Below are 21,823 nucleotides of genomic sequence, written 5' to 3' on the forward strand. Positions count from 1 at the left end.
CTCTTCATTCTTGCTGGTTTGGAGGTGTTGAGACACACACTGGTATTGGAATCAACAGAGTACAGGGTCTTAAATTGGAGTCATGGTCCTCACCAGGGTGATAAGGGAACTGGATTTGTTGCTCAAATCAGGCAAGAGGAATTTTCCGTCCATTTGTAATGCTTTTCTTTGCTGCCACAAGTGTTTGAGTTTCCCCTTTAAAGGAAATCAGCCCCTTGCTTGGATCCAAAATCTAAAATGAAATCAACAATTTTGAAATGTATCTTTAATTGTAGCACTTTATGGATGTTTCTGTTCCCATTTCCACTGGCTTGTGCAGACCCTGCTCAACTCAGAATGACTCCAGATGGCTTCAAAAAAGTGAGAGTTTGCTCTCAAGGGAACAAACATTATACAAGCCACCCAAACTTTGTGCTGCTATGCACACAAAAATAAGTTTTTGTGATTCACTCCTGGCAAGATGCAGCTGTGTCTTAGTCTTTGCTGTCTTCTGGTTACTTAAAATTCTCTTCTGGGAGCCATCTACAATGATTTTCTGGTTGAAAGCCAAGACATGAGCCTGCTTCTGGTATGCTGTGCATCACTGGCTTAGTCCTTTCAGCTCCCAAAGAACAGTTTTAGTTATAAAAGCAAATGATAGATGCTTAGTACTCATTTATAGCATGAAGAAGTAAAGAGAAATACTTTGGTCTGACACTACTGAAATCTTTGACTGAATGTGGATTCCTAGAGTTTACTGGAGAATTGGGGCACTGCCTAAATTTAGCTATTGAAGGCTTCAATTTGCTTGTTTAAGAAAATGAGCAGAATTGCAACATAAGGACTACCTCATGGGCTGGTCTCATCAAGATTTGAAAAGTTAGAAAATGCCTCTGTCAGCAAAATATACACATTAGAAACCAGGATTTTGTGTTCATCCTTGGTGTCTGCTTGACATCCAGAGATTTGGCAAGCTTGGAATTTGAGGTTGTGTACTAAGTTCTTTCTTTTTTTTTTGCCCTGTTACACTTCACAGGCTTAGTACAAGGATGACTTTCACTTACAACAAAGGTGGGTTCCTCTCAAGTAAAAGTGACTTTTAGTGTTGGTGTATTGCTACAATTCCCACCAGTGTCTGTCTCCCCAGTGGATACGAGTCTCTTCCAGCATGATCTGGAAATCCTCAGCTCAGGCAGCCACAACTTGTGCGTTTATCCCTGGAGGTTCATCCTCCAGAGCCACAGCCATCCCACAGGGACCTCTCACATGCATCAGGCTTCAGCAGCCACACCACCTTGGAAAACAAGCTGGAGGAGTTTAGTCATGCCATTCCAGCAGCCAGCAGTGGCATTAGCTTCCCAAAGCCCAGGGATTTTCAAGGCTTTGGTTTATGGTTTTTAGTGTGACACACTCCTGATGCAGCGTGCTCTGGGTGGAAGGAGAATGTGTTATAATTCCAAGCAAAGGAATGCTGTTTTGAAGGGTATTGATATGATATCATGTAGCCTCTGGCAATTTCTATCTTCTTTTTTTTTTTTTTTTTTTTTTTTTTTTCTCTCCAGTGGAGGAATTCACTCTGTTCTTCATTTTCTGATTTTGATTTTCTTTGAAGTTTTTCTGTTTGAAGAGATGAATGCTGGAGTACTGTATCCCATATAATAGCTCCTCTGTTGGGCCTGATTTCCATTCAATGGCATGCCATGGTGTTTTATACAGCAGTGTGGCTGATCAAAGGCATTTTGTGTCATTGCTGGAGTCATTAGTGACTTCTCAGTATTGTACATCTGAACATTAAGACTCTGGCATACCTGTGAGGTTTTTGTCTGAAGAAAGTGTATGTACAATGAAATATTGCCCTGTTTTCAAGCTCAAACTATAGTTTGCTGAAAGTGGTTTCTTGCCATTACATTAATATATTCTTGGTGGGAAAACAGCTCCAGTTTGTCTTTCTCTGAAGGTAAATCCTTTGAGCTCAGTGGCCTAAAGTTTATTATTTTAACTGCTAAGTCGTGTCTCCCTCTATGAGGTAAATGAGTGTATTCTGTAAGGAAGTTGCCTTTGAATCTGTTTGCTTTCCTCCTCAAGTGTGGAAAGACTCTTTTTCCCCCTCAAAGGAGTGTTCTGTTGTGTCTACAGAGTAACATTTCATCCTCTGAGCCCTTCACACCCCAAGCATCACACCCCAGAGTGTTATCCCTTTAAACTGAGGAAACTCTAAGATTGCAGAGATATCTCTGAGTGGAGGAATTTCTCACTCCTGTGTTTCAAGGCTCACATGATGCCACAGTTACAGAGCAGTCAGCATTTCCTTTATAAAACCTTCTTTAGAAAGATGTGCAACTCAGCAAAAAATCTCTGTTCTAGACTGAAATGTGACATACAAATGGCATGCCTGGGAGCGCTGCTTCTTTTCCTTGTAAAAATGTTTCAGCCTGTGTTTGATGAATATACTTATGGCCTTTGTCAACTTCAGCTTTTTGCCACATTCTTGAGCTGTGATTTCACAAACTAGATTCCCCTTCTGTCTGAAACAGACCATTTTAGCAACATCTCCCCTCTTATTCTCCTCTCTGTTTCATATCCTCACATCCTGAGCCTTCCCTTCACAGCTCTGCAGGGCATGGGACTGTACCTGCCCTGTAAAGAGATTATAGACAGGAGCCTCTTCATGCCTGTAAAAATATATTAAGTACTAAACCATAAGATTTAAGGGGGGAAAAAAAGGGACTTGCTCCCTAGAGATTTACTTCATCTGAATGCTGTGAAAATTTTGCATGCTTGAAAAATGTTTCATCCCAAGGATGAAACAGGGAATTTGTTTTGGGATGAGAGGTTCAGATTAACCATGGATTGCTGCTGTACTTGGTGCTATCCTTGAGAATAGACATCCTGGGCTTTCAGGGTGCTCATGGCCAGAAAGAAAGGATAAAAAAAAAAAAACAAAAAAAAAACAGAAAACAGAGGGGAAAAGGAAGAGGTGGGATAATTAATTCACAGGGATAAAGGCAGGAATATGTAGGTAGGAGACAAATGAGTTCACTTCTGAGTGTAGTTCATGTAGGTTTTTACAGAGTCATATTGATTATGTTTCCTGCAAACAGGGCTTGGAAATTTTCTTAAACCTGTGTGTTAAATAGTTTGAGCCAGCCCACGATTACATGATTTTTAGCAAGGACTTTCTCCATGCTACTCATTGTGTGGACATTTGTGTTCCCATCCAAAGCAGTTTCCAACATCCGCAGGCAGAAATGAAACTGTTGAGCAGCTCAACCACTTCCCAAGACATTTCACGGTTCTTATATTCCACACAAAACCAGTTACAAGTGTCCCATTCTCACCACTCTGTCAAAATCCACCAGAAAAATATATGTGTTCCTTATATATCTATGTCTTACAACAAACACTTATGAGAACAATGAGAGTCACAGAAAATCTCTGTGTAGGATAGGGCTGTCATTATGTTGAACACTTATTTTCTGCAATCTTTATATAAAAGCCATTATTAGATCATATTATTGAGCCCCTTGTTAGGGAAACACCTTGCCTTTCCTCCTTCCAGGAACACCCACTGACTGAGAGATGCACCATACTGTTACTCTTGTCGATAATAAAAGGGCACGGAAATCACAGTTTCAGGACCTGAGCTGTTTCCAGTGCAATCATCTGAGAAGCTCTCAGTGACATCCAAGAGCGTTAGATGGGCCCTGAGGGTGGAATTCACCTCTATGCAGTGAGCTACCTCTAAATGATCCACCATTTGCATCCTTGCTCATGTCCTACTTGGAACATTTAAGAGGCATTTTAAAGGTTCCCAGGCTGCAGACTTGCAGCTTTAGGAAGCAGCAGTGATGTTGTCATTGTGCTCAAGCCACAACAGCTTCCACTCTCTTCTGAAATATAAAAAATATCCCCCTTGATTTCTCCTTTTGGATCTGAGGGAATGGTGGTTTGCCCTGGTCATTGTTAACTGATTTTTAGAGGGGAATATTGATGCAGAATGGAGGAACTCCTGGCGGACCTGGAAATTATCTCAGAGTTCTTTTCCAACCCTAACAATTCTGTGGCTCTATGAGCTGTGGCTTCCTGCAGGTTGTGTTTGTGTAAGCAAAGTTTTCCTCTTGGATGGTGAGGAAGAGGTGAGTTTCCATACACTGAACCTGGGAGAGAAAAGCCAAGATGAAAAGAGGGAGAAGTGGTGACAGAGAGCCAGTGGGGGTAGTTCATGGTGTGTGGCTGAACTTTGTCATCCTGATCACTGTTGTTGACAGGGTGGGGACTTGCAGGCCCTTTGTACCATGATATGCCTCAGTGATGTGTTGGATATATTTCCATTTCCATCAATCCCAGAATCCCAGAAAGGTTTGTATTTTTGAAGAGACTTTAAATCTCATCCTGTTCCAACCTCCTGCCATGGGCAGGGGCACCTTCCACTATCACAGGTTGCTCCAAGCCCTGTCCAACACTTCCAAGGATGAAGAATTTTGTCATTCTTGTGCTCTTCAAAAGAACTCTCTTGTCCTCTTCAATTCCATGAGGCAAACATGAGAAAGATGGGGAGAGACTATTTACAAGGGCCTGGAGTGACAGGACAAGGTCTAATGGTTTCAAACTGAAAAAGAGTAGGTTTACATAAGATATTAAAAAGAAATTTTGCTCTGAGGGGATGGTGAGGCCCTGGCATAGGTTGCCCAGAGAAGCTGTGACTGAATACCTGGAAGTGTTCACGTCCAGGTTGGACAGGGCTTGGAGAAACGGGGGCTAGTAGAAGGTGTCCCTGTCCATGGCAGGGGGTTGGAACAAGAAGATGTTTAAGGTCCTTTTCAACCCAGGCCATTCCATGATCCTATGAAAACCAATATGAATAACGCAAAACTCAAGCCAAGCTGACATTCTTCACCAGCTCACCACACATTTTTGACAGGTGGTGTTGTCTGGCTGCCATTGACCTAAACAACCCTCTGCTTTGTTTCCCAGACAGGACTGTCCTGGTGGATGTGACTCTTCCCCCTCTGAGAGGACTCTACATTCTGGGGACCCTCAAGTTCCCCAGCAACTCCAGCAACGTCCTGAGTGCAGCCTGTGTTGTGGTGCTGGGGGGTGTGCTGAGAGTGGGTGAGTGAACAGCTGATCTTTGGAATGCCTGGGGTTTATTTCTGCTCTTGATAGGAAAAAAAATAAAAAACAACCTGTGGAGAGGGACTTAGAGTGTCACCATAGCCATGCTGTCCAACCTAATGCCCCTGGCTATCTGGAAATCTGCAGTTTGGACACCCAGAATCCATGTGAAGCATGATGATTATCCACTGGAGCTAATTACCTATTCCTTAAATAGCAAGGCATTACAAATGCTGCAGTCTGCACCTCACTCCTGGTTTCACTAGGGCAGAGGTTTTATCTGAGATATGTAAAAGTCCTCCCTACTTCCTGTAGGGTTGCTTTATGAGACAGTAATTCCTCAGGGCAGGATCTGTCCTAGTGTTCAGGCAATGCCTGGGTGCCTATGGGCATTAATAGGACACTTTTTGGGACACAGAAATATTTAAAGCCAACATAAACAGAATAATGGAGAATTCCCTGAATGCCTGAAAATCCTGCTGTGGTATGAAACAGCTGGATTCGGCACACTTGTTCTCTCATCCCTCTGTACAGATGAGCACCAGGACCACAGGAAGGTGCTACCTTGCCCTTACTTCCAGATGTCCCACAGTCCCCAAAGTCACCGGGGCTGTTCCATGTTATTTACAACAGACAGAACTGGTGTTTTTCCACTCTGAAGTAATTACTCACATAATTCCCTTTAAATATTAAGGCTCCTAAAGCCAGGCATTGTATTTACTTACAGGAATCCTTAGGATGCTGGGATCACATTGTTGATCATTGCTTGACCTTTCTCAAGATTGGTTTCATGAACTTTAAAAAGAGAATTTGTTTGTGTAATCACCTCCTGAGGAAGTCTGCTTCAATATTTGTTTGTTGTTAATCTCAAGGGACTGTTTAGTTAATATAGTACTGGCTAAAAAAAGTTATTTTTCTGTCTTGTGTTTTTCTTTGGAAAAAGAGGTTGGAAAGCTTAATCTGGGAGGTTAAAAGATATATATACTTAAAAGAATGTCAGTCATTTCTTACTTAGGCTCCTTTGCACTTTAAATATGGTTTCATATTGGTTTTAAGAAAAAGCATGTGTTCATTGCTAAAAACACTTATTAAAAAAACATTGAGGCACTTTGCTGCACAAACTCCCCTCCAGCACATCTGTGAGTAGTAATGATATTAAAAACCAAACAGGTATTTGCAGCTGTTGAGTCACAGTCCAGCGTCTCCTGGAGAGCAGTCCTTGTTTCAGCTGTCGGAGGATGGGTGGGTAGAGACTCTGCAGGTTTCCTACATCTCATCCTGTCTTCCCTGCCTGCACGTAGAGCTGGAAGTGCTTGTTTTTTTCCTCCTTTCCCCTTTCTCCTCCCATGTGTTTGAGGCCTTACGGTAACGTCTTGGAGCCCATCTGTCCAATCCTGCCTGTTCCATGCCTGAAGGAAGGGTTTTGAAGCCCATCTGTCTGACTCCACCACGCCCTAAAGAAATCCTGACACAAAACAGATAATGAGACAGTTTAGTAAACAGATTTAATAGATGTGGACATCAGCGTTCAGCATTGCCTGAGCAGGATCTCAGGTTGGCATCACGTGAGCCAAATCCCCAGGTCCTGCCTGTTGTGTAATTTCTCCATGCCTGTTTTCAGCATAGCAATCTATGGCCACACTCTGTTCCTTCTAATTCCACAGCCTGGGACAAAAACTTTCTGGTAAAGCTAGAGAGTTTTGTTCCCTTAAATTCGTAGAGAACAATTATCAGTTTAGAAATTCATCTTATTTGGGTTTGGTGTCCTCTAGAACACTTCACTTCTTCTCTGCAGAGGAAAAAACAGAGTCAGAATGTTAAATCAGGACCATAAATACATATGATGGTGATGGGAAATATGTAACAAATAATAAATGAATAATAATAAAAAAATAAGAATTGGAGTTTATCAACCATAACAAGAACCTAATTAATTTTATTGAAACAATAATTTACAGGCAAATTGGGACGAGAAAATAGTGATGGTTGGGAGATCAGAATTTTTGGAACACTCTTGACCATACAGGGTCAATCATCACTTTTCTCTTTAATGTATGATCACAGTCCATGTGAATTATAATCCCTGGAAGATGTGAGATGATTTAAGATCCCCAAAGAACTCTGCCAGGACCCTTGGAAAACCCAAAGGAAAATGTGTGGATCTACTCCCACAGGAATTTCTCTGGCTGTTCCTAGCCCTTCAGTGGATTCAGGCAAACTTTTTTTATTTCTACTTTCACAGTCCTAACTCTAAGATAAGGAGTTTCTCTTTTTCACTTTATCCTTCAAAGTCTTTTATTTGATGGTGATGTTTGCAATAAAATTTTAGTTACACCATTTATTTCTATTTCTCTGCACTATGATAGCATAAAAATTAGCTATTTTTTCAGCTTATAAAGGGAGAGATTGAGGTTCAGAGAGAAAGCAAAATGTGAAATATCATTAGCACATCTATGTCAAAAAAGATAAGAAATGATGAGTTCAACATCTCACAGTCGTTTTTTTTCCATTTTCAGCTAGGATGAATTTCATTTTAACCCACAAGCATTAAAACTCAGATGATATGTGCAGAAAGTGCCCTGTTCCACTGCTGAACAAAGCCCTTAGCTCCCAATAAAGCTGAAGAAAATGCAGAAGTTCACTTGGCACACATTGATCCGTTGGACTCATCCTGAACTAAACTGCACTCAGCTGCTCTTTGCTGGCAGGCTGCTTTTGCATTTTATAGTAGAGCTCGCCAAGTAATTATCCAGATAGGATTTCTCTTTTTAGTTTCAACTTGTCACATTCTTTTCTTCACATATCTCCTGATGGCTGCTTGTCAGTCGTGTCACTCATTGGAGGCAAGAAGCCTAAGGTCATCATTAGCTCATGGCTTGATTGTCTGGAGAGGGAACCTCAGACAATTCTAATCCCTCTTATCTTGCTGGTGGTAGGAGCTCTAATGCATATACTCCCCTTCTTTTCCAGGAATAACCCCCATACTGACTTGTCAAAGGGTAAATCAGGGTATTTCACTAAATGGCTGTGTCTAAGCAGTAAATAATGAACAATAATTAGGGCACCTGTGAGTTTCACCAATTTTCTGTCTTTTCCAACTTCTCCAGCAGCTCTGTTGTGTGGGTCCCATCTTTAGCTGTGGGCTGAGTCCCACTCTGCAGTCACATATCACCGCTGCTCACCTTGTCCAACTTGTATGAAGAAGGGACTCTGTTGGTATAACAAGAGGTGTTTTCATTCCAGATCACAGAAAAAAAGTTCATTGGACTATTTGCATTCCCTTCAATGGACCCCTCAGCCTCAGGTTTGAGCTTTTACCCCTTCCAAGCCACTCAGTTTCTTTTAACTGATTGTACCATGTAGGGAAGGGATTTGGTTCAAATGTTCAAGACACTCGAATTTAGGTGTAATGTGGAAGTCAGCACAAGCTGCTGTTCCAGTAGAGATCTGTCCAACATAACCAGTGGAGCCCCTGCAGTCCATGGAACTGTTGACACAGCTATCCAGAAAAAATCTACTGTCAGAAACCTGTAGGTTTCTTACAGTAGGTATATGATATACTAGTAGGTATATATATATATATATATAAAAGTAGGTATACCTTCTTACTGTAGGTATATGATCCTTCCTGGAAACATGGTTCAGTTGCCTAGTTATAAGGATTTTCTATTGTTCTGGGCACCCTCAGGTGCCTTCAACTTCTGCTTAAAAACCGTACTCTTCAGTCACTGAACCCTGAGTTGTATCTGCCAGACTCCAGAGAGGAATTGGAGAGCATTGGGTCTCTCAGATCCCATCCTATGGGTCTCATCACTTACTCCTCATTCATCCCCAGCTTCTGGCTGTTGGTTCCTACTACACAGCTGTGTAGATGTGCAGTTGAGGACTGCTGAAATCTTCTGTACATTTGGCAGAGAGGCAACCAAGTGAAGTCTCCTTTTCTGGCTGCTTTTCCACGCTGCTTTCCAGAGTGCAGCCTGGATACCTGGAGGAAGCTCCAGAAGAAGAACCAACAGTAGGTGCTGTCCAGCTGTGTATTTATCATGAATAAAAACTTCTTAGATTTTCTGGTGACAATATGACAGAGTTTTCAAAATAACTAAGCACTTAGAGTCCAAGAAGTTTTGGATTCAGGAAACAGAGATAGAAGAGATGGTCCCAGCAAGATACTTGCCAGGTGAAGGGAGATCTTATCTCAAGATTTTGTTGCTTTTATATGCAACAGCTGTTGCAGAGTGCTATGTTGTGGGAAAAAAAAAAAAAAAAAAGGCTAGAAGAGAGGAAACACCCACTGTTCTAGGAAAGAATAGAATGGTTTTTGCTATGGAACAAAACCCAAAACAATACAGCAAAAATCTGTCAGGAAGAACATCTGGAAAAGACCTGAAAAAGGAAAACAATGGAAAATGCTTTTAAACTCAAAAAACTAGATGCAGACCACAGTCCAGAATAAACAAAAATCTGTATAGAAAAAACACATCTCTATTTCTGTTCTCCGTTTTATTCCCTCCTTTTTTCTCATAGTAGGTTTTCTCCTCTCCGGGGCTTAGACCTGATGAAGGATTATGAACCATTGTGCTAACAGATCTGTGCTACAATCTCAACATTTGGATCTCACACTTCTTCAGGACTGTGTAATCAGTGGTGAATTTATTAACACCTCAGGTTGTTTATTAACATAGGATTATCATGTATGTTTGGGGTTTTTTGCACTGTGTTGTGCAATTGGAAGAACACATGTTTGGGGGAGCCCTGCCTCAGTCTTTAGTGCCTCCTGACCTTTTCTGCACATCTCGCCAGACATTTCCACCAGCTTTTGGTAATTTCCAGGTTGCAAGAATCCTTTTTTCCTGGTTTGCTGCCAGCAGCACATTATTATTTCACTTTATGATCAACCAGGTTGCTCATCAAATTGCCAGGTCTTCCAGCTGGAGCAGCATCATGAAAGGGGATCCATTTCCTCTTGTCTCATGCAGGATGGGGAATTGGGCAGTTTGGTGGGATTTTATGTAGGACTTGCTCACCACAGAAAAGTGGGACAGGAAACCTGAAGTTTTCACAACCAAAGTCCAAAGACAGACGCTTAAAGCCCAGATCCTTCATTTATGTGTTACAGAAATCATGAATCCTGTTGTTTATGGCAAATTGCTGTATCCACCACAATTGCTTATCACAAGAGCTGTGATTTCATAGCCAGTTACTTCATAAGGCTCTGAAACTTACCCAGCCTCTGCGATTTGTGTGAATTAACTATTTTGGATTCCCCTTATGAGAAAGCTGAGATAACTGCTGCTTCCATATCTTCATTTTCATGGGCCACTCTGCTGGTATCTATTTAGACTTAGCCAAAGTGTGTGTCTGAGACTTTACCCAGCTTCTCTCTTCATTTTCCATTCTTCTCCATTCATTATCAGAGAGACTCTTACCTTTTCAAGCCTCTTGCCTTATTATATTCAATATTAGAGAATCACAGAATGGGTAAAGTTAGAAGGAATTACTAAAGGACATCTAATCCAACCACTAGGGCATTATTCACTTTTTTCCTAATTCCTTCCTTCAAAATTCCTGCTTATTTTCCTAGACCATGCCTGTTCTCTTCATTTGTGTCAGTTTATCTGCTTACTTTCAGTATCTTCACACAAGTTTGGCTCCCTAATAAAACATTGAATTCCACAGGGTTTGCAGGGCCAGACCTGGTTGAGTCCATGTCTCCATTCCAGTCACTCAGGCTGTAAATTAGTGTGTGCCGTGTTACTGCTGTACTTGTGTAGTTTGTTAATCACAAAGTTTTGTGCTACTAAGCCAAGTGCCTTGGAGAAGCCAATTACACGATATCAAAGCGATTATCTTTATCAACTAGACCTGTAATCTCATTAGGAGACGATAACAAGGAAGTTTCACAGGACCTTTTTTTCTGTAAAAGCAGGTTGATTGGCATTAATTATATCATCCACCTTTAATGATTTATTAATTGTGTTCAGAGTTGGACATTCCATTTTTATTTATTTTTCCCCTAGAATCAGTGTCAAGTTGACAGGCCTGTGATTACCTGGGGCTCTTACTTTTATCTTTGTTTGAAATATTGGCACAATATTAGCTTTCTTCAAGGGCTCTCAGACATCATGAGTGATCCCAAAATTATTGAAGAGTCCACCTTAATAGTCCAATGGGTTTCCTGTAAAACTCTCCTCTAGCACTTGCATTCAAGTTACTGAAATTCATTGATTTAAACCCATGGAACTATTGATGGCAATAAGCAAGTATTAAACCTATTTTACTTATAAAAATTCTTAGAAGGAATAGAATTTTTCTACTGATTGATGACTCCTGGGTTCTTTTGTGTCATTTACCAATTACAGTTTCCAGTCACTGAAGAATTTCTATGACTATTATCTTCCCTTTTTAATTTTATATTCCATTACAACTAGTTTTATAATGACTTTTGTTTCTCACTCTGACTGTATTTTTTTATTTGTGTGGGTTTTGGCTAGGATAACAAGGATAACATTTCTTAATATGTTGTGCTTTTTGACTAAAATTTATGGTTTTTAGCTAAATGTAGATGTAGTTCTTTTAAGGGAGGGAGAACTCCCAGTTCATCCTATAGAATCTCCATTTCCAATCCTTTGTAAGTGATTGTTAAGTCTGGAAGCCTACTTAAAAATGGTTTTAAAACTTATCTGAGAATTGGATATATGTGATGGTTTTTACTGACTCGACTAGAACAGTAAATGCTTTGTAACTAGGAGTAAAAAAATATGAGAAATTGTGAAAGCATATTTGGACACAACCTAATTCCTGGTTTTCTTCTGTTCAAATCACAGTTATGGGAGTTTAAACAAGGAAATCAAAGCTGCTTTGAGTGGACTATGGACATTGAAAGATAATTCCCTCCATGTCCCCAGGGAATATATGTGTTCACTGGTGGGAGATCTATTAGATGGGGGACATGCAAGTCTTGTACTGTTTGCCTTTTACCCATTAAAAAGCTGTACAGAGAATTTAAATATCCTCAGCTATCAGTTAGAAGCTGGTGGGGGACAATGAATTGTTTTATTGATTTCACTTAAATAAAAAAAGGCTCTTAAAGCAAAATGTTTCTTTAGGATACAAAATCAGCTCTCTTTTCCAAACTAGTAATTTTTAAATATTAAAAGAACATGACAGGCTAGCTAATTTTGTACAGATACGTATATATATTTTAGTTCTACATCTGCTGCAATTTTCTGTTGCATAATTGATTTAATCTCTAATTTTAAAGGAACGCTGAACTCCTTTACTGGACTCCGCATACATTTCTCCAGGGCAAAATCTGTCCTACTTTTTCCTCCTTAGTATCTGTTTAGTGCTGGACCATTTTCCTTTGAAACTGTAAACTACCCTTGGTGAAAGAAATGAAGGCAAAGTTGGAATGTAGTGTACTCTGCAGATTTATCACCATTGCACACACCAAAACTTATTGGGCACTTTCTTTTTCCCTACTTTTTTTTTGTTTTTCCTCAGTCTTTCCATTTTTTCCATTCCTTGATGCACAATTACCCTGGGAGTGGTGAAATCGTGAAGGATCAAAAAGGCAAAAACTGGTTGAGAAACGAAATACTAATTCAGCAGTTTAGATATTTCTTTAAAATCAGATTCACACATATTTCCCCTCTAGTTTCCCTCCCATTTTCAGCATCACGGAAGCCATGGATACTTTCATGGTGGATTTAATGTTTTGTCTTTATTGCAGGTTCTTCCCAACATCCCCTAGAAAGGGATTTAAAGCTGTTGTTCCTTCTTCGGGCATCTGAAGGGATTTACTGTGATCGTCTGGAGGATATAAATGTCCACCCAGGGAGTATTGGTATGAAACATGAATTCCACTTTTCACAGGAAACTAATTTTTGGTAATTTCCAAATCTACAACCATTGAGACTGTTACTATGTTGTACAGATAAACCTCAAACAAAAGTACACATATTTCAGAGCTAACCTTTAATCTTCTGGAACATATCATCTATGCGAAAAGTTTCTGTGTTTTGGATTTGTCCTCTGGTTTTGGATCCCTTTTCCAGAGGGGAAAAAAATTCGTCGTCCAGAAAGATTAATAATAGCTGCATAATATTTGTATCTTTGATTCCTGGAGTTTTTTACCTAAAGTGTTAACTTAGATAATGTTTTTGATGGTAGATATTGATGTCTGCAATTCCTTCAGTTCTATTTAATGTCAATGAGATTTCTGTGGTAAAATCCCCTCTCTTGCCTGTACATGTGATGGTCATTTTACTTCACTGAGGATTTATTGCTGCTTCACTTTGTATTTCGAGTGGAGGCTTTGTGCTGTTCTTACACTTCTCACAAAATATAGAAACATACTTTAAAAAAGTATAAAGGTTTCCATATATTTAGTTATTGCCTTAGTTCTTCTCAAGCATTTTTCCCTTAACCTTTGAAATCTTCCTATTCTTTCTTTTTTTTTTTCCAGGAGTTTATGGACAGGTGCAAATTCATAGTGCTTATCCTAAGATGCCTTGGACACATCTGGGAACTGATGTTGCTCCTGGCAATGAAAGGTGGTATTTTGCCCAAATACGCTTTCAAATATTAAATTTTGGCTCCTTTTTCTATGACTTGTAGTTAATATTCCTGTGAATTGCATTATTCTTTTCCTTTGTGATGGGCTCTGTTTGAATTCTGTCAAGATAGAAAAAAACCCCCAATCTAGGTAACATAAAATTGCACCATGATGGGAAAGCTGATGATCTTTAAGGTCCCTTCCAACCCAAATTAACTTTAATTCTAAAGAAATCTAAATTCTAAGGGTGAATCAAGCTGAGACTTCCTTCCCTCCTTCTTTCCCTCCTTTCCTCCTTTCTTCTCTTTATTCCTTCCTTCCCTCCTTTTTCTTCCTTTTAGCCAGGCCTAACAAAGCCTCATTTGAAAGAATTCTCATCAGGGTAGATGTGTCAGCATTTAGGGAAGGAATAATTTGGGAAATATTTTAAAGATGAGCAGTGGAAGCAAAAAAAGATCTCACCAGTAGGGCTCATCTGTTGTGAGCTCTCTCAGAGTTGTGTGTGAGCTCTCTTAGACTAATTAGGAATAAATCTAAGTCCTAATCAATTATATTCATTGTTTAGGAATTGCTGTATAGCTGATCCTGATCCAAACCCTGCAACTTTAGTATCACCCTCTGGAAATTCTTCTCCTTCCCTGACTAAGATGGGAGATCAGAGTAAGCAGATTCTTGACTGAAGCATGCCAGTTAAACACTTGGATGAAATGAATCCAGGCTAGATCTGGGTTGCTGCCCAGATATTTTATATGAAATATCATGAGGTACTAAGATACAAGTGTTTGGAGTTAATGCATGCACATTAAATGCAGCACAAAGAGTTGTTTCAATTGTTAAAATAAAGGAGAAAAAAATAAAACCCAAACCCTATTTTTTCATTAAAAGTCTACCAATAGCCGGCTAAGAGTTAATGTGATTGGATACAGGAAATAGGTAAATCAGTGCTGGAATATGAAGGCTGAAGGAAAATGAAAGCTGAAGGACATGGATTTTATTGAAGGAGAGGAGCTGCTCTATATTCTTTTCCAATATGGATCAGGTCATAAGTTCAGGAAGGACTTCCCTAACATTTCAGAAAATATGCAATGGTCTCAAAAAAAAAAAAAAAAAAAAAAAAAAAAAAAAAAAAAAAAAAAAAAAAAAAAAAAATTGTGGATTTCTCTACTGAATATTCACAGATGTTGTATACTCTCAGTGCTCATCTGGAACCTACTCATCTTTGAAAAATATTGGGGAAAGAGACTCTGAAAAACCTTGACAACATCCCTTTAGGAATCTTTTTTCTCAATAATTCCCTGAGAAGTTTAGAACCTCACCTGGCCAGTAGCAGTCACCCTGTAACAAGACAAAGTGTTGATCAGAGATAAACACTGATCATTATCCATTTTACTGTTACTAAATGCTTTTGTTTTCCTGATGTGAAGCTAAAATCCCCTGAACTACTAATACAACTTTGGCTGTAGAAGGGGATCTTCAGTTCAAGATTAAAACAAATAAATGCAGGACTCTGTGCAATGTTGAGTAACCAGCAGAGTTTTAAGTGCTGGTGCCTAGAGGGTGTTCGGCTACCAAGGGCAGGATTCAGGCTCCTAAACAGATGATTTGGGCCTGTTTGAGGTGTCTTTGGGCTCATATGAGGTGCTTTTGGGCTCCCTCCATGGCTGGCACATTTATCTCTAGGAACATTTCAGGAACTGTCACATCTGCCAGATGATGTTTTAGATACCCTGGGATACCTCAGATAGCAAGAGGTGGAATCAATTTAGAGAATCAAATCCTGCTTGAAGTGCCCAATTCAGAGAACTGAATTGCCTTTCACTGGTACTGACTGCACCAGCAAGCTCTGGTGGAAGCATAGATGCCAAATGCAGACAGCTACATGATCCTGCACATGGTTGTTTAAATCCAAAGCTAACTTTCAGCTCTGCAGAATACTCTTGGCACCAAAAATGGTCTGATATGTCATTTGGAGGCAACGTGAGTTCTGAAATGCTGTACTGAAACTGTATATGTTGTTAACCAATGGTGTGAAATAGATGCTTCAGGATTAATTTCCTCCCACATATTTCAGACATCTGTTTTTGCAGAAAGCCCTCAAGGAGCTTTTCCTAAAGCATAGCCTGTGGACCTTTTATTTTTTTTTTTAGATTTCTCTGAGCAAAACAGTTCATTTTTAATGAAATTTGTGAGCCTAACTCTTGTTAGTGTAATGGCATTAAGTTTATATCATGGTGTTACAGGATTTTTCTGGAGGATGAAGTAGACTGGGATCAAGGTGGGGATATTGTGATCAGCTCTTCTTCCTATGAAGCCCACCAAGCTGAAGTAGTTACACTTAAAGAAGTCCATGGTCGTAATATAAGAATTCATGAACATCTTCTGCACAGGCATGTTGGTAAGGAACTTTTCTTTCTTTTTGAGCATTTTCTTCTGAAGCATTGACTTTCTATCCCATATCTCAACAGGATCAATTCTACTTTCTTGTGATATCTTCATTTCTGTCTCCATATACTTTTTAGCTTGCTGATTCTAACATGGATTTCTGTGAATAGGACCAATTGAGTGTTGAATTGTATGGGAAACTGTCCAGTGTTTCAAGTTGAGCTGGTTTACAGAGAGAGAAAGATTTATTTTCCTTTTTTAAAGGAAAAAAGAAATGTAGGAGTTTAGGCCTTTTGCACAATTACTATGGTATGTCAAACCCCTAGAAAATAATTAAAACCCACCCATTTTTCAAATTTCAAAATAATTATATTCTATAGTTTAAAGTACAGAATTTTATCAATTCCATGGCATGAAAATAATTTATTTATAAACTACTATGTAAATAAACATAAATCTGCATATATCTCTATTTTCTGTGTAGGTTGCATAGGACCTATATTTTTGTGGGAAAAGGGATGCAATGTTAATACTTATTTACTTTTATTTCAGCCTATAAAGTAAATTTATTACCATCTATTTAACAGAAGCAAAGGGATTTTATTAACAGGTCAAAATCTGAACCTTCAAACTGAGGATTTTTGTTGTGCATATCAATATTTTTAAAGTTTGATCTTTATTCCAGCCAGTAGACACAGAAATAAGTGTAATGGATAAAAAGATCCACAAATACCATGTTTTAAATGGCAAATGTTTAAATGTCTGAGTCACTAATCAAAGCTTCACTTGGAATTGAGCTCTGTTCTGCAGTTATCCAGTGTTAATCAACAGCAGCCTCCATGGCACAGTTTTTTTATGACAATTGCATTTTTCAAACAAAATGTGAATTCAAAGCATAGCACATCCAGACTTCCTTTCCAGTAGTTTCGGCATATTAGGCCTCTCTTTTTAGCTGATGTTGATATAATAAATGTATTATGAGGGGAAATTACTTCTTATCCCCTGAGTAATGCACCAGTTGTTAGGTACACCTGAAACAAAAGGACTGATGGGACAATTAAAGGGTAAATACCGAGTTTCACCTTGGCAAATGTAGATATCTGCAGTAAATGTTCACACATGAGCCAGTCACTCTCAGCTCCCTCGATAATTAAAGCAGAAAAATACATACAATACATACTTCTCACTCGTATTTTATCTGCCCCTAAAGCAGGTATATAAAACACACAACAAATTGCACTTGAGATTTGCCTATTGCTCTCCATCATGCATAAAACCAGTTTGGATAACTAAATCACATCTGAGTATGTCTAAAGTCACCTGAGATTAATCTAAGCTAGGCAGCTGCATAAACGTGAGCAAAAGTCTCCTTCAGGAAGGTATTGAAAAAGTGTTTTAAAATCCTTTTAGAATACACACACAAGCAAGAGTGTGTAGCAATGTTTTGGCATTGACATTAGTGTGATCCCGAGGAAAATTAATGGAGATCAACTCTGCAGTGTGCTGAAGAGTAACTCCAGCACGCAGAGCTTGGAAAAAATGAAGTGTGAACCTGTTCATTGCTTTGGCACCTGCACACCTCAGGGGAAAGGTTTAGCACCTTCTTGTTCTAAAAAACGAGATACCTTGGTAAAACATAAGTGCACAGTGAATATTTGATGGGCAGGTGGCCTTTCTGGTTTTGCATTGATGCATGCAGATTGTGCTGGGGGTGAAGCACACCTGAATGTCAGCACAGATTCTGCAGAGGAGCTGTCAGGATTTATGTCCCTCAAAGCCCTGGTTTATAGGTATGATGGACACTTATCACATTTGCTTTCCTGAAACTCCCCAGGGCGTGCCCATGACATGGGAAACGGCAGCCGCATCCCTCTGGCCGCGGAGGTTGGGCTCCTCATGCGGAACGTGCAGATCCAGTCAGATGTGCCTTGTGCTGGGAGGATGCTGGTGGGACAATTCATGGGCTCCAGCAGGATGGAGTTTAAAGGTAGTTGAGATTCACCTGTCCTCATTGTCTTGGGCAAAAACTGCACCAGTTTTGCCCAAGAAGGAGGTGCAGCAACATTGTGTATCTATTCACATGTGCTATGGAAGTCAGAACAAACTGACTGCCAGCAAGCATGAAACATGAACACCACCAAAACTTCAGCAATATGGAGGATATTTTAGGAGGGGCTGCTCTGTGTTTTGTAAGATTTTATTATGACTGTGTATGTATTTATTAAAATATACTCATCACTACAATACACTGACAAAGTACCTTCTGTTATACGCCTGACTGTTGTTAACATGGTTTTCCTTACCTATTCTTATGTAATATAAGCTTTTATTTCACTCCAGTTATTTCATTGCAGGTGCTCTTCAACTCTTAAATGTTCAATTTTTGAACTTTGGGCCTCCTCATCTTTCTGCCATTGAATTCAGGAATGTATCCCAGGAGTCCTCAGTGGTGTCATCCAGCATTAGTGGCAGCTGTGGAGCTGGCATTAAAGCTGTTGAGAGCAATGGGGTCTTGTTGCACAATAACGTGGTGTTCAACACCACTGGACCTGGCATTGATTTGGAAGGGAGAAATCACTCTCTCCTCAGGAGCCTTGTTATTCTGAGCAGGCAGCCAGCAGGTTCTTTAAACTGGGTTGCTGGCATCAAGGTGGACCTGGCCACTGGTGTCTCCCTCCATGGCAATGCTGTGGCAGGATCCGAGAGAATTGGCTTCCATATTAGGGGTCAAGAATGTTTGCCAGATCGAGACTATTGCAGTGGAAATGTGGCCCATTCGAGTCTCCACGGCGTTCACCTGTACCAGGAAGGCGGATTTCAGACCTGCACTAGAGTCACAGGCTTTCTGTCCTATAAGAATTATGACTATGGTGTCATGCTCCACCTTGGAGGCAGCGTTACTGTGGAAAACGTGGTGCTGGTGGACAACACCGTGGGGCTCCTGGCAGTGGTACGCTGTGTCTATGCCGAGCAATGCTACACAGGAAAAACATCCATAGAACTTAAAAACTCCATCATTATTGCAACAAGCTCGACTTTTGACTGCCTCAGAGACAGGATCAAGCCTCACTCAGCTGATCCAACAGCCCAGGACCGTCCCCCACATTACCCCCTAAGAGGCCGTGTTGGGATTTTATGGCCCACGTTTACCACTGCTCCCAGCCAAAGGCCAGAGGATCCCTGGCACAAAACTGGGCATTGTCCAAAAGCCCTGGGAATCATGAAGCTGAAAGGTTAGTCTTCTGCCTCCACTGCCCAGACTGTCCTGTCACTGTTTTTCTTCACTATTTCCATTTTTCCAATGGAAATTGCAGCCTCCCACGAATGGACATGTTGGCGAAATCAGAGCCTCAGTGAAATTGATACAGAATTATTCTACAAATTGATGCAGTTTAATTAAGAAAATGATATTATTTGGTATTTTTCACTTCCTGAATCTACTGCAGGATATTTGTTGCCCCTAGAAGCTGTGGCTGCCCCATCCCTGGAGGTGTTCAGGGTTGGGTTGGATGAGGTTTGAAGCAACTTGGGACAGTGGAAGGTGTCCCTGCCCATGGCAGAGGATTGAAATGAGATGATCTTTAAGATCCCTTCCAGCCCAAACCATTCTTGGATTCTATGATTCCATGAAAATTATATCCCATGATAATATATAGATTCTACCTCACATATACCTTGCTTCTGCGTTACTTTTCCAATTGATTAATGTCTCTGATCCATAGTTACCTCCACCTAATAAAGATACCGAATCTGAGAAGTGAATATCACACTTTGGACAGAATTGTCACAGAACATAGGAACTACAACTCACAGAAGCAGTTATGACCTTTATTGGTATAAGAGATTGCACAAGAGGAATAGAAGTCTGTTATGTAACCTGGATCTTTGTTTCAAATGAATTTTTCAGTCCCCAAAACAATAATTACATATAGCAGGGCACTGATACCTGGTTGCAGTGGTGGGATCTAAATACCTTACTACTTTTCATGACTTTATCCCTCACTGCTACTTGTTTTTGCAAGAATATTCATTATCCTCTTTTTACTGTAGAATAAGAGAGATAAAGACAAATACACTTGTGCAGAGTCTCACAAAAAATTCACAGCAAAATATGAATTATGGAGCTGCACAAGAGTTGAGTGCCAGAGCCAAGTATGTGTCATCACACCCTGCTTGTCTTATATTAATCTCTAGCAAGTAGAAAGACCATCCAAGACAGGTTTTTATTTAACTGATTCTTACTTAATCAAATAAAAATGTGTTAAATACTTTTGCTTTTTTTTTTGTTTCTCAGTTGCTATTTCTTTGATTTCATTCCCTATGGTTATGACTTGGTTTGTGTCAACATAGGATATAACTTGATTACAGAGTATCCTAAAGCCACAAGAAGATCTACCAAAAATGCTATTAGTCTGATTTAAAAATAATTTGTACAGATATATATGGGAGCAATTTAACATGAAAAACATCACAGGAAGAAAACAACTTTCTTATCTCTAGTAATGGCACTCTTATAACCACGTTTTCTTGCTTGATCTTCTCTTAATCCCTGTCAGAAGTCACCTTTACTGGTTTTACGAAGAGCTGCTACAGTGAAGACAGGGATGTCTGTATCATGTCAAATGCTGATCATTTAGGCATCAGTCCTCTCATCACAGCAGAGACATCAAGGATGTTACATGTCAGTGAGAAGGACAAGTTCTACTTTCATCCAACAAGGTAAAATGCTTCATCCTGAACTATCTTTTAAAAAAAAAAAAAAAAAAAAAAAAAAAAAAAAAAACAAAAAAAAAAAAAACAAAACAAAATAAAAAAAACCCAAGCAGCTTTGGAACTACTCTCCCCTCATCTCTGCTCTTGTACTGCTCCTGTCTGACAAAAATGAACAAGCTCTGACATCAAACAAACATGCACAGAAAAACTCAAATATAGGGGGGAAAATAAAATGGAAAAAACACCACCAAATTTAGTTAAGTGCAATCTTTTACAATTTGAGTTTTGAATTCCATCAAGGTGCATCTCTGGACCAATCTTCTTGGATTACTCTTTTTCCTGACATTTGTGTAGCAAAACAAGCCTCACATATCCTATTTCTTAAACCTCCATCCTGAGCATCTCTGACTTCTCAGCCTCAGGCTTCAGAAAATGTCAGGACCTCCAGGAAAAAACCCTGAGACAGGGAATGTCCTTTTGGTCGGGGAAGCGTGGCTTGATTTGTGCCTGTGAGATCACATCAGAAATGTTGATCAGTACAAGGCAGGCTGTGAGATGTCAAATGATTGCCAGAACTGCTCCTGCCCAGGGAGAATATAATTTGTGAGTGTTGAGGAGGGAGGGGAGAACTTCATCTGTAACCTTAAGTCACTGCTGGTTGCAATGGTTTAGACATACCACATCCAATGGAAACCACAGGCCTATTTATTTATTGCAGTCACTGAACACAATGCAGAGGCTATGTCAGGAAAGCCTTGAAGTAGCAAAAAAAAAAAAAAAAAAAATTCCAGCATGGACTCCACTTGCCAGTCAAAAATAATTGGAGGTGTCCCACACTGCTATGTTTAGAGCCCCTCCAGCCTTCTGCCAGAATTTCTTATTTTATTCTATATTTTTTGCTTTTTGCTCTGGGCGTTAGTTTGCGTGTAGATTTCTGAGCCCTGTCCAGCTTGTCAGCTCCCATTATGTTTCACTCTTGTATCCATCCCACAATATTCTGCTGGTAGTGGGCTGCTGAATACCCAGTGCAAAAGCTGCTGGTTTTCAAACGTGAGGAATGCACTTGGATTACTGAAT

General features: G+C 39.8%; 1 protein-coding gene across 1 annotated transcript in view; it reads left to right on the forward strand.

Moving 5' to 3' along the window:
• The window catches only part of PKHD1 (PKHD1 ciliary IPT domain containing fibrocystin/polyductin), a 171,822-nt gene that overhangs the window by 146,287 nt on the left and 3,712 nt on the right, over window positions 1–21,823 (forward strand). Inside the window, exons 52-58 of the mRNA XM_066316758.1 lie at window positions 4,954–5,091; window positions 12,827–12,940; window positions 13,562–13,649; window positions 15,892–16,046; window positions 17,868–18,020; window positions 18,388–19,266; window positions 20,590–20,752. Of these exons, the coding sequence (XP_066172855.1) occupies window positions 4,954–5,091; window positions 12,827–12,940; window positions 13,562–13,649; window positions 15,892–16,046; window positions 17,868–18,020; window positions 18,388–19,266; window positions 20,590–20,752 (1,690 nt within the window). The remainder of the gene's footprint in view (window positions 1–4,953; window positions 5,092–12,826; window positions 12,941–13,561; window positions 13,650–15,891; window positions 16,047–17,867; window positions 18,021–18,387; window positions 19,267–20,589; window positions 20,753–21,823) is intronic.

Source organism: Sylvia atricapilla, chromosome 3 (genome assembly GCF_009819655.1).
Source record: "Sylvia atricapilla isolate bSylAtr1 chromosome 3, bSylAtr1.pri, whole genome shotgun sequence".
Taxonomy (NCBI): domain Eukaryota; kingdom Metazoa; phylum Chordata; class Aves; order Passeriformes; family Sylviidae; genus Sylvia; species Sylvia atricapilla.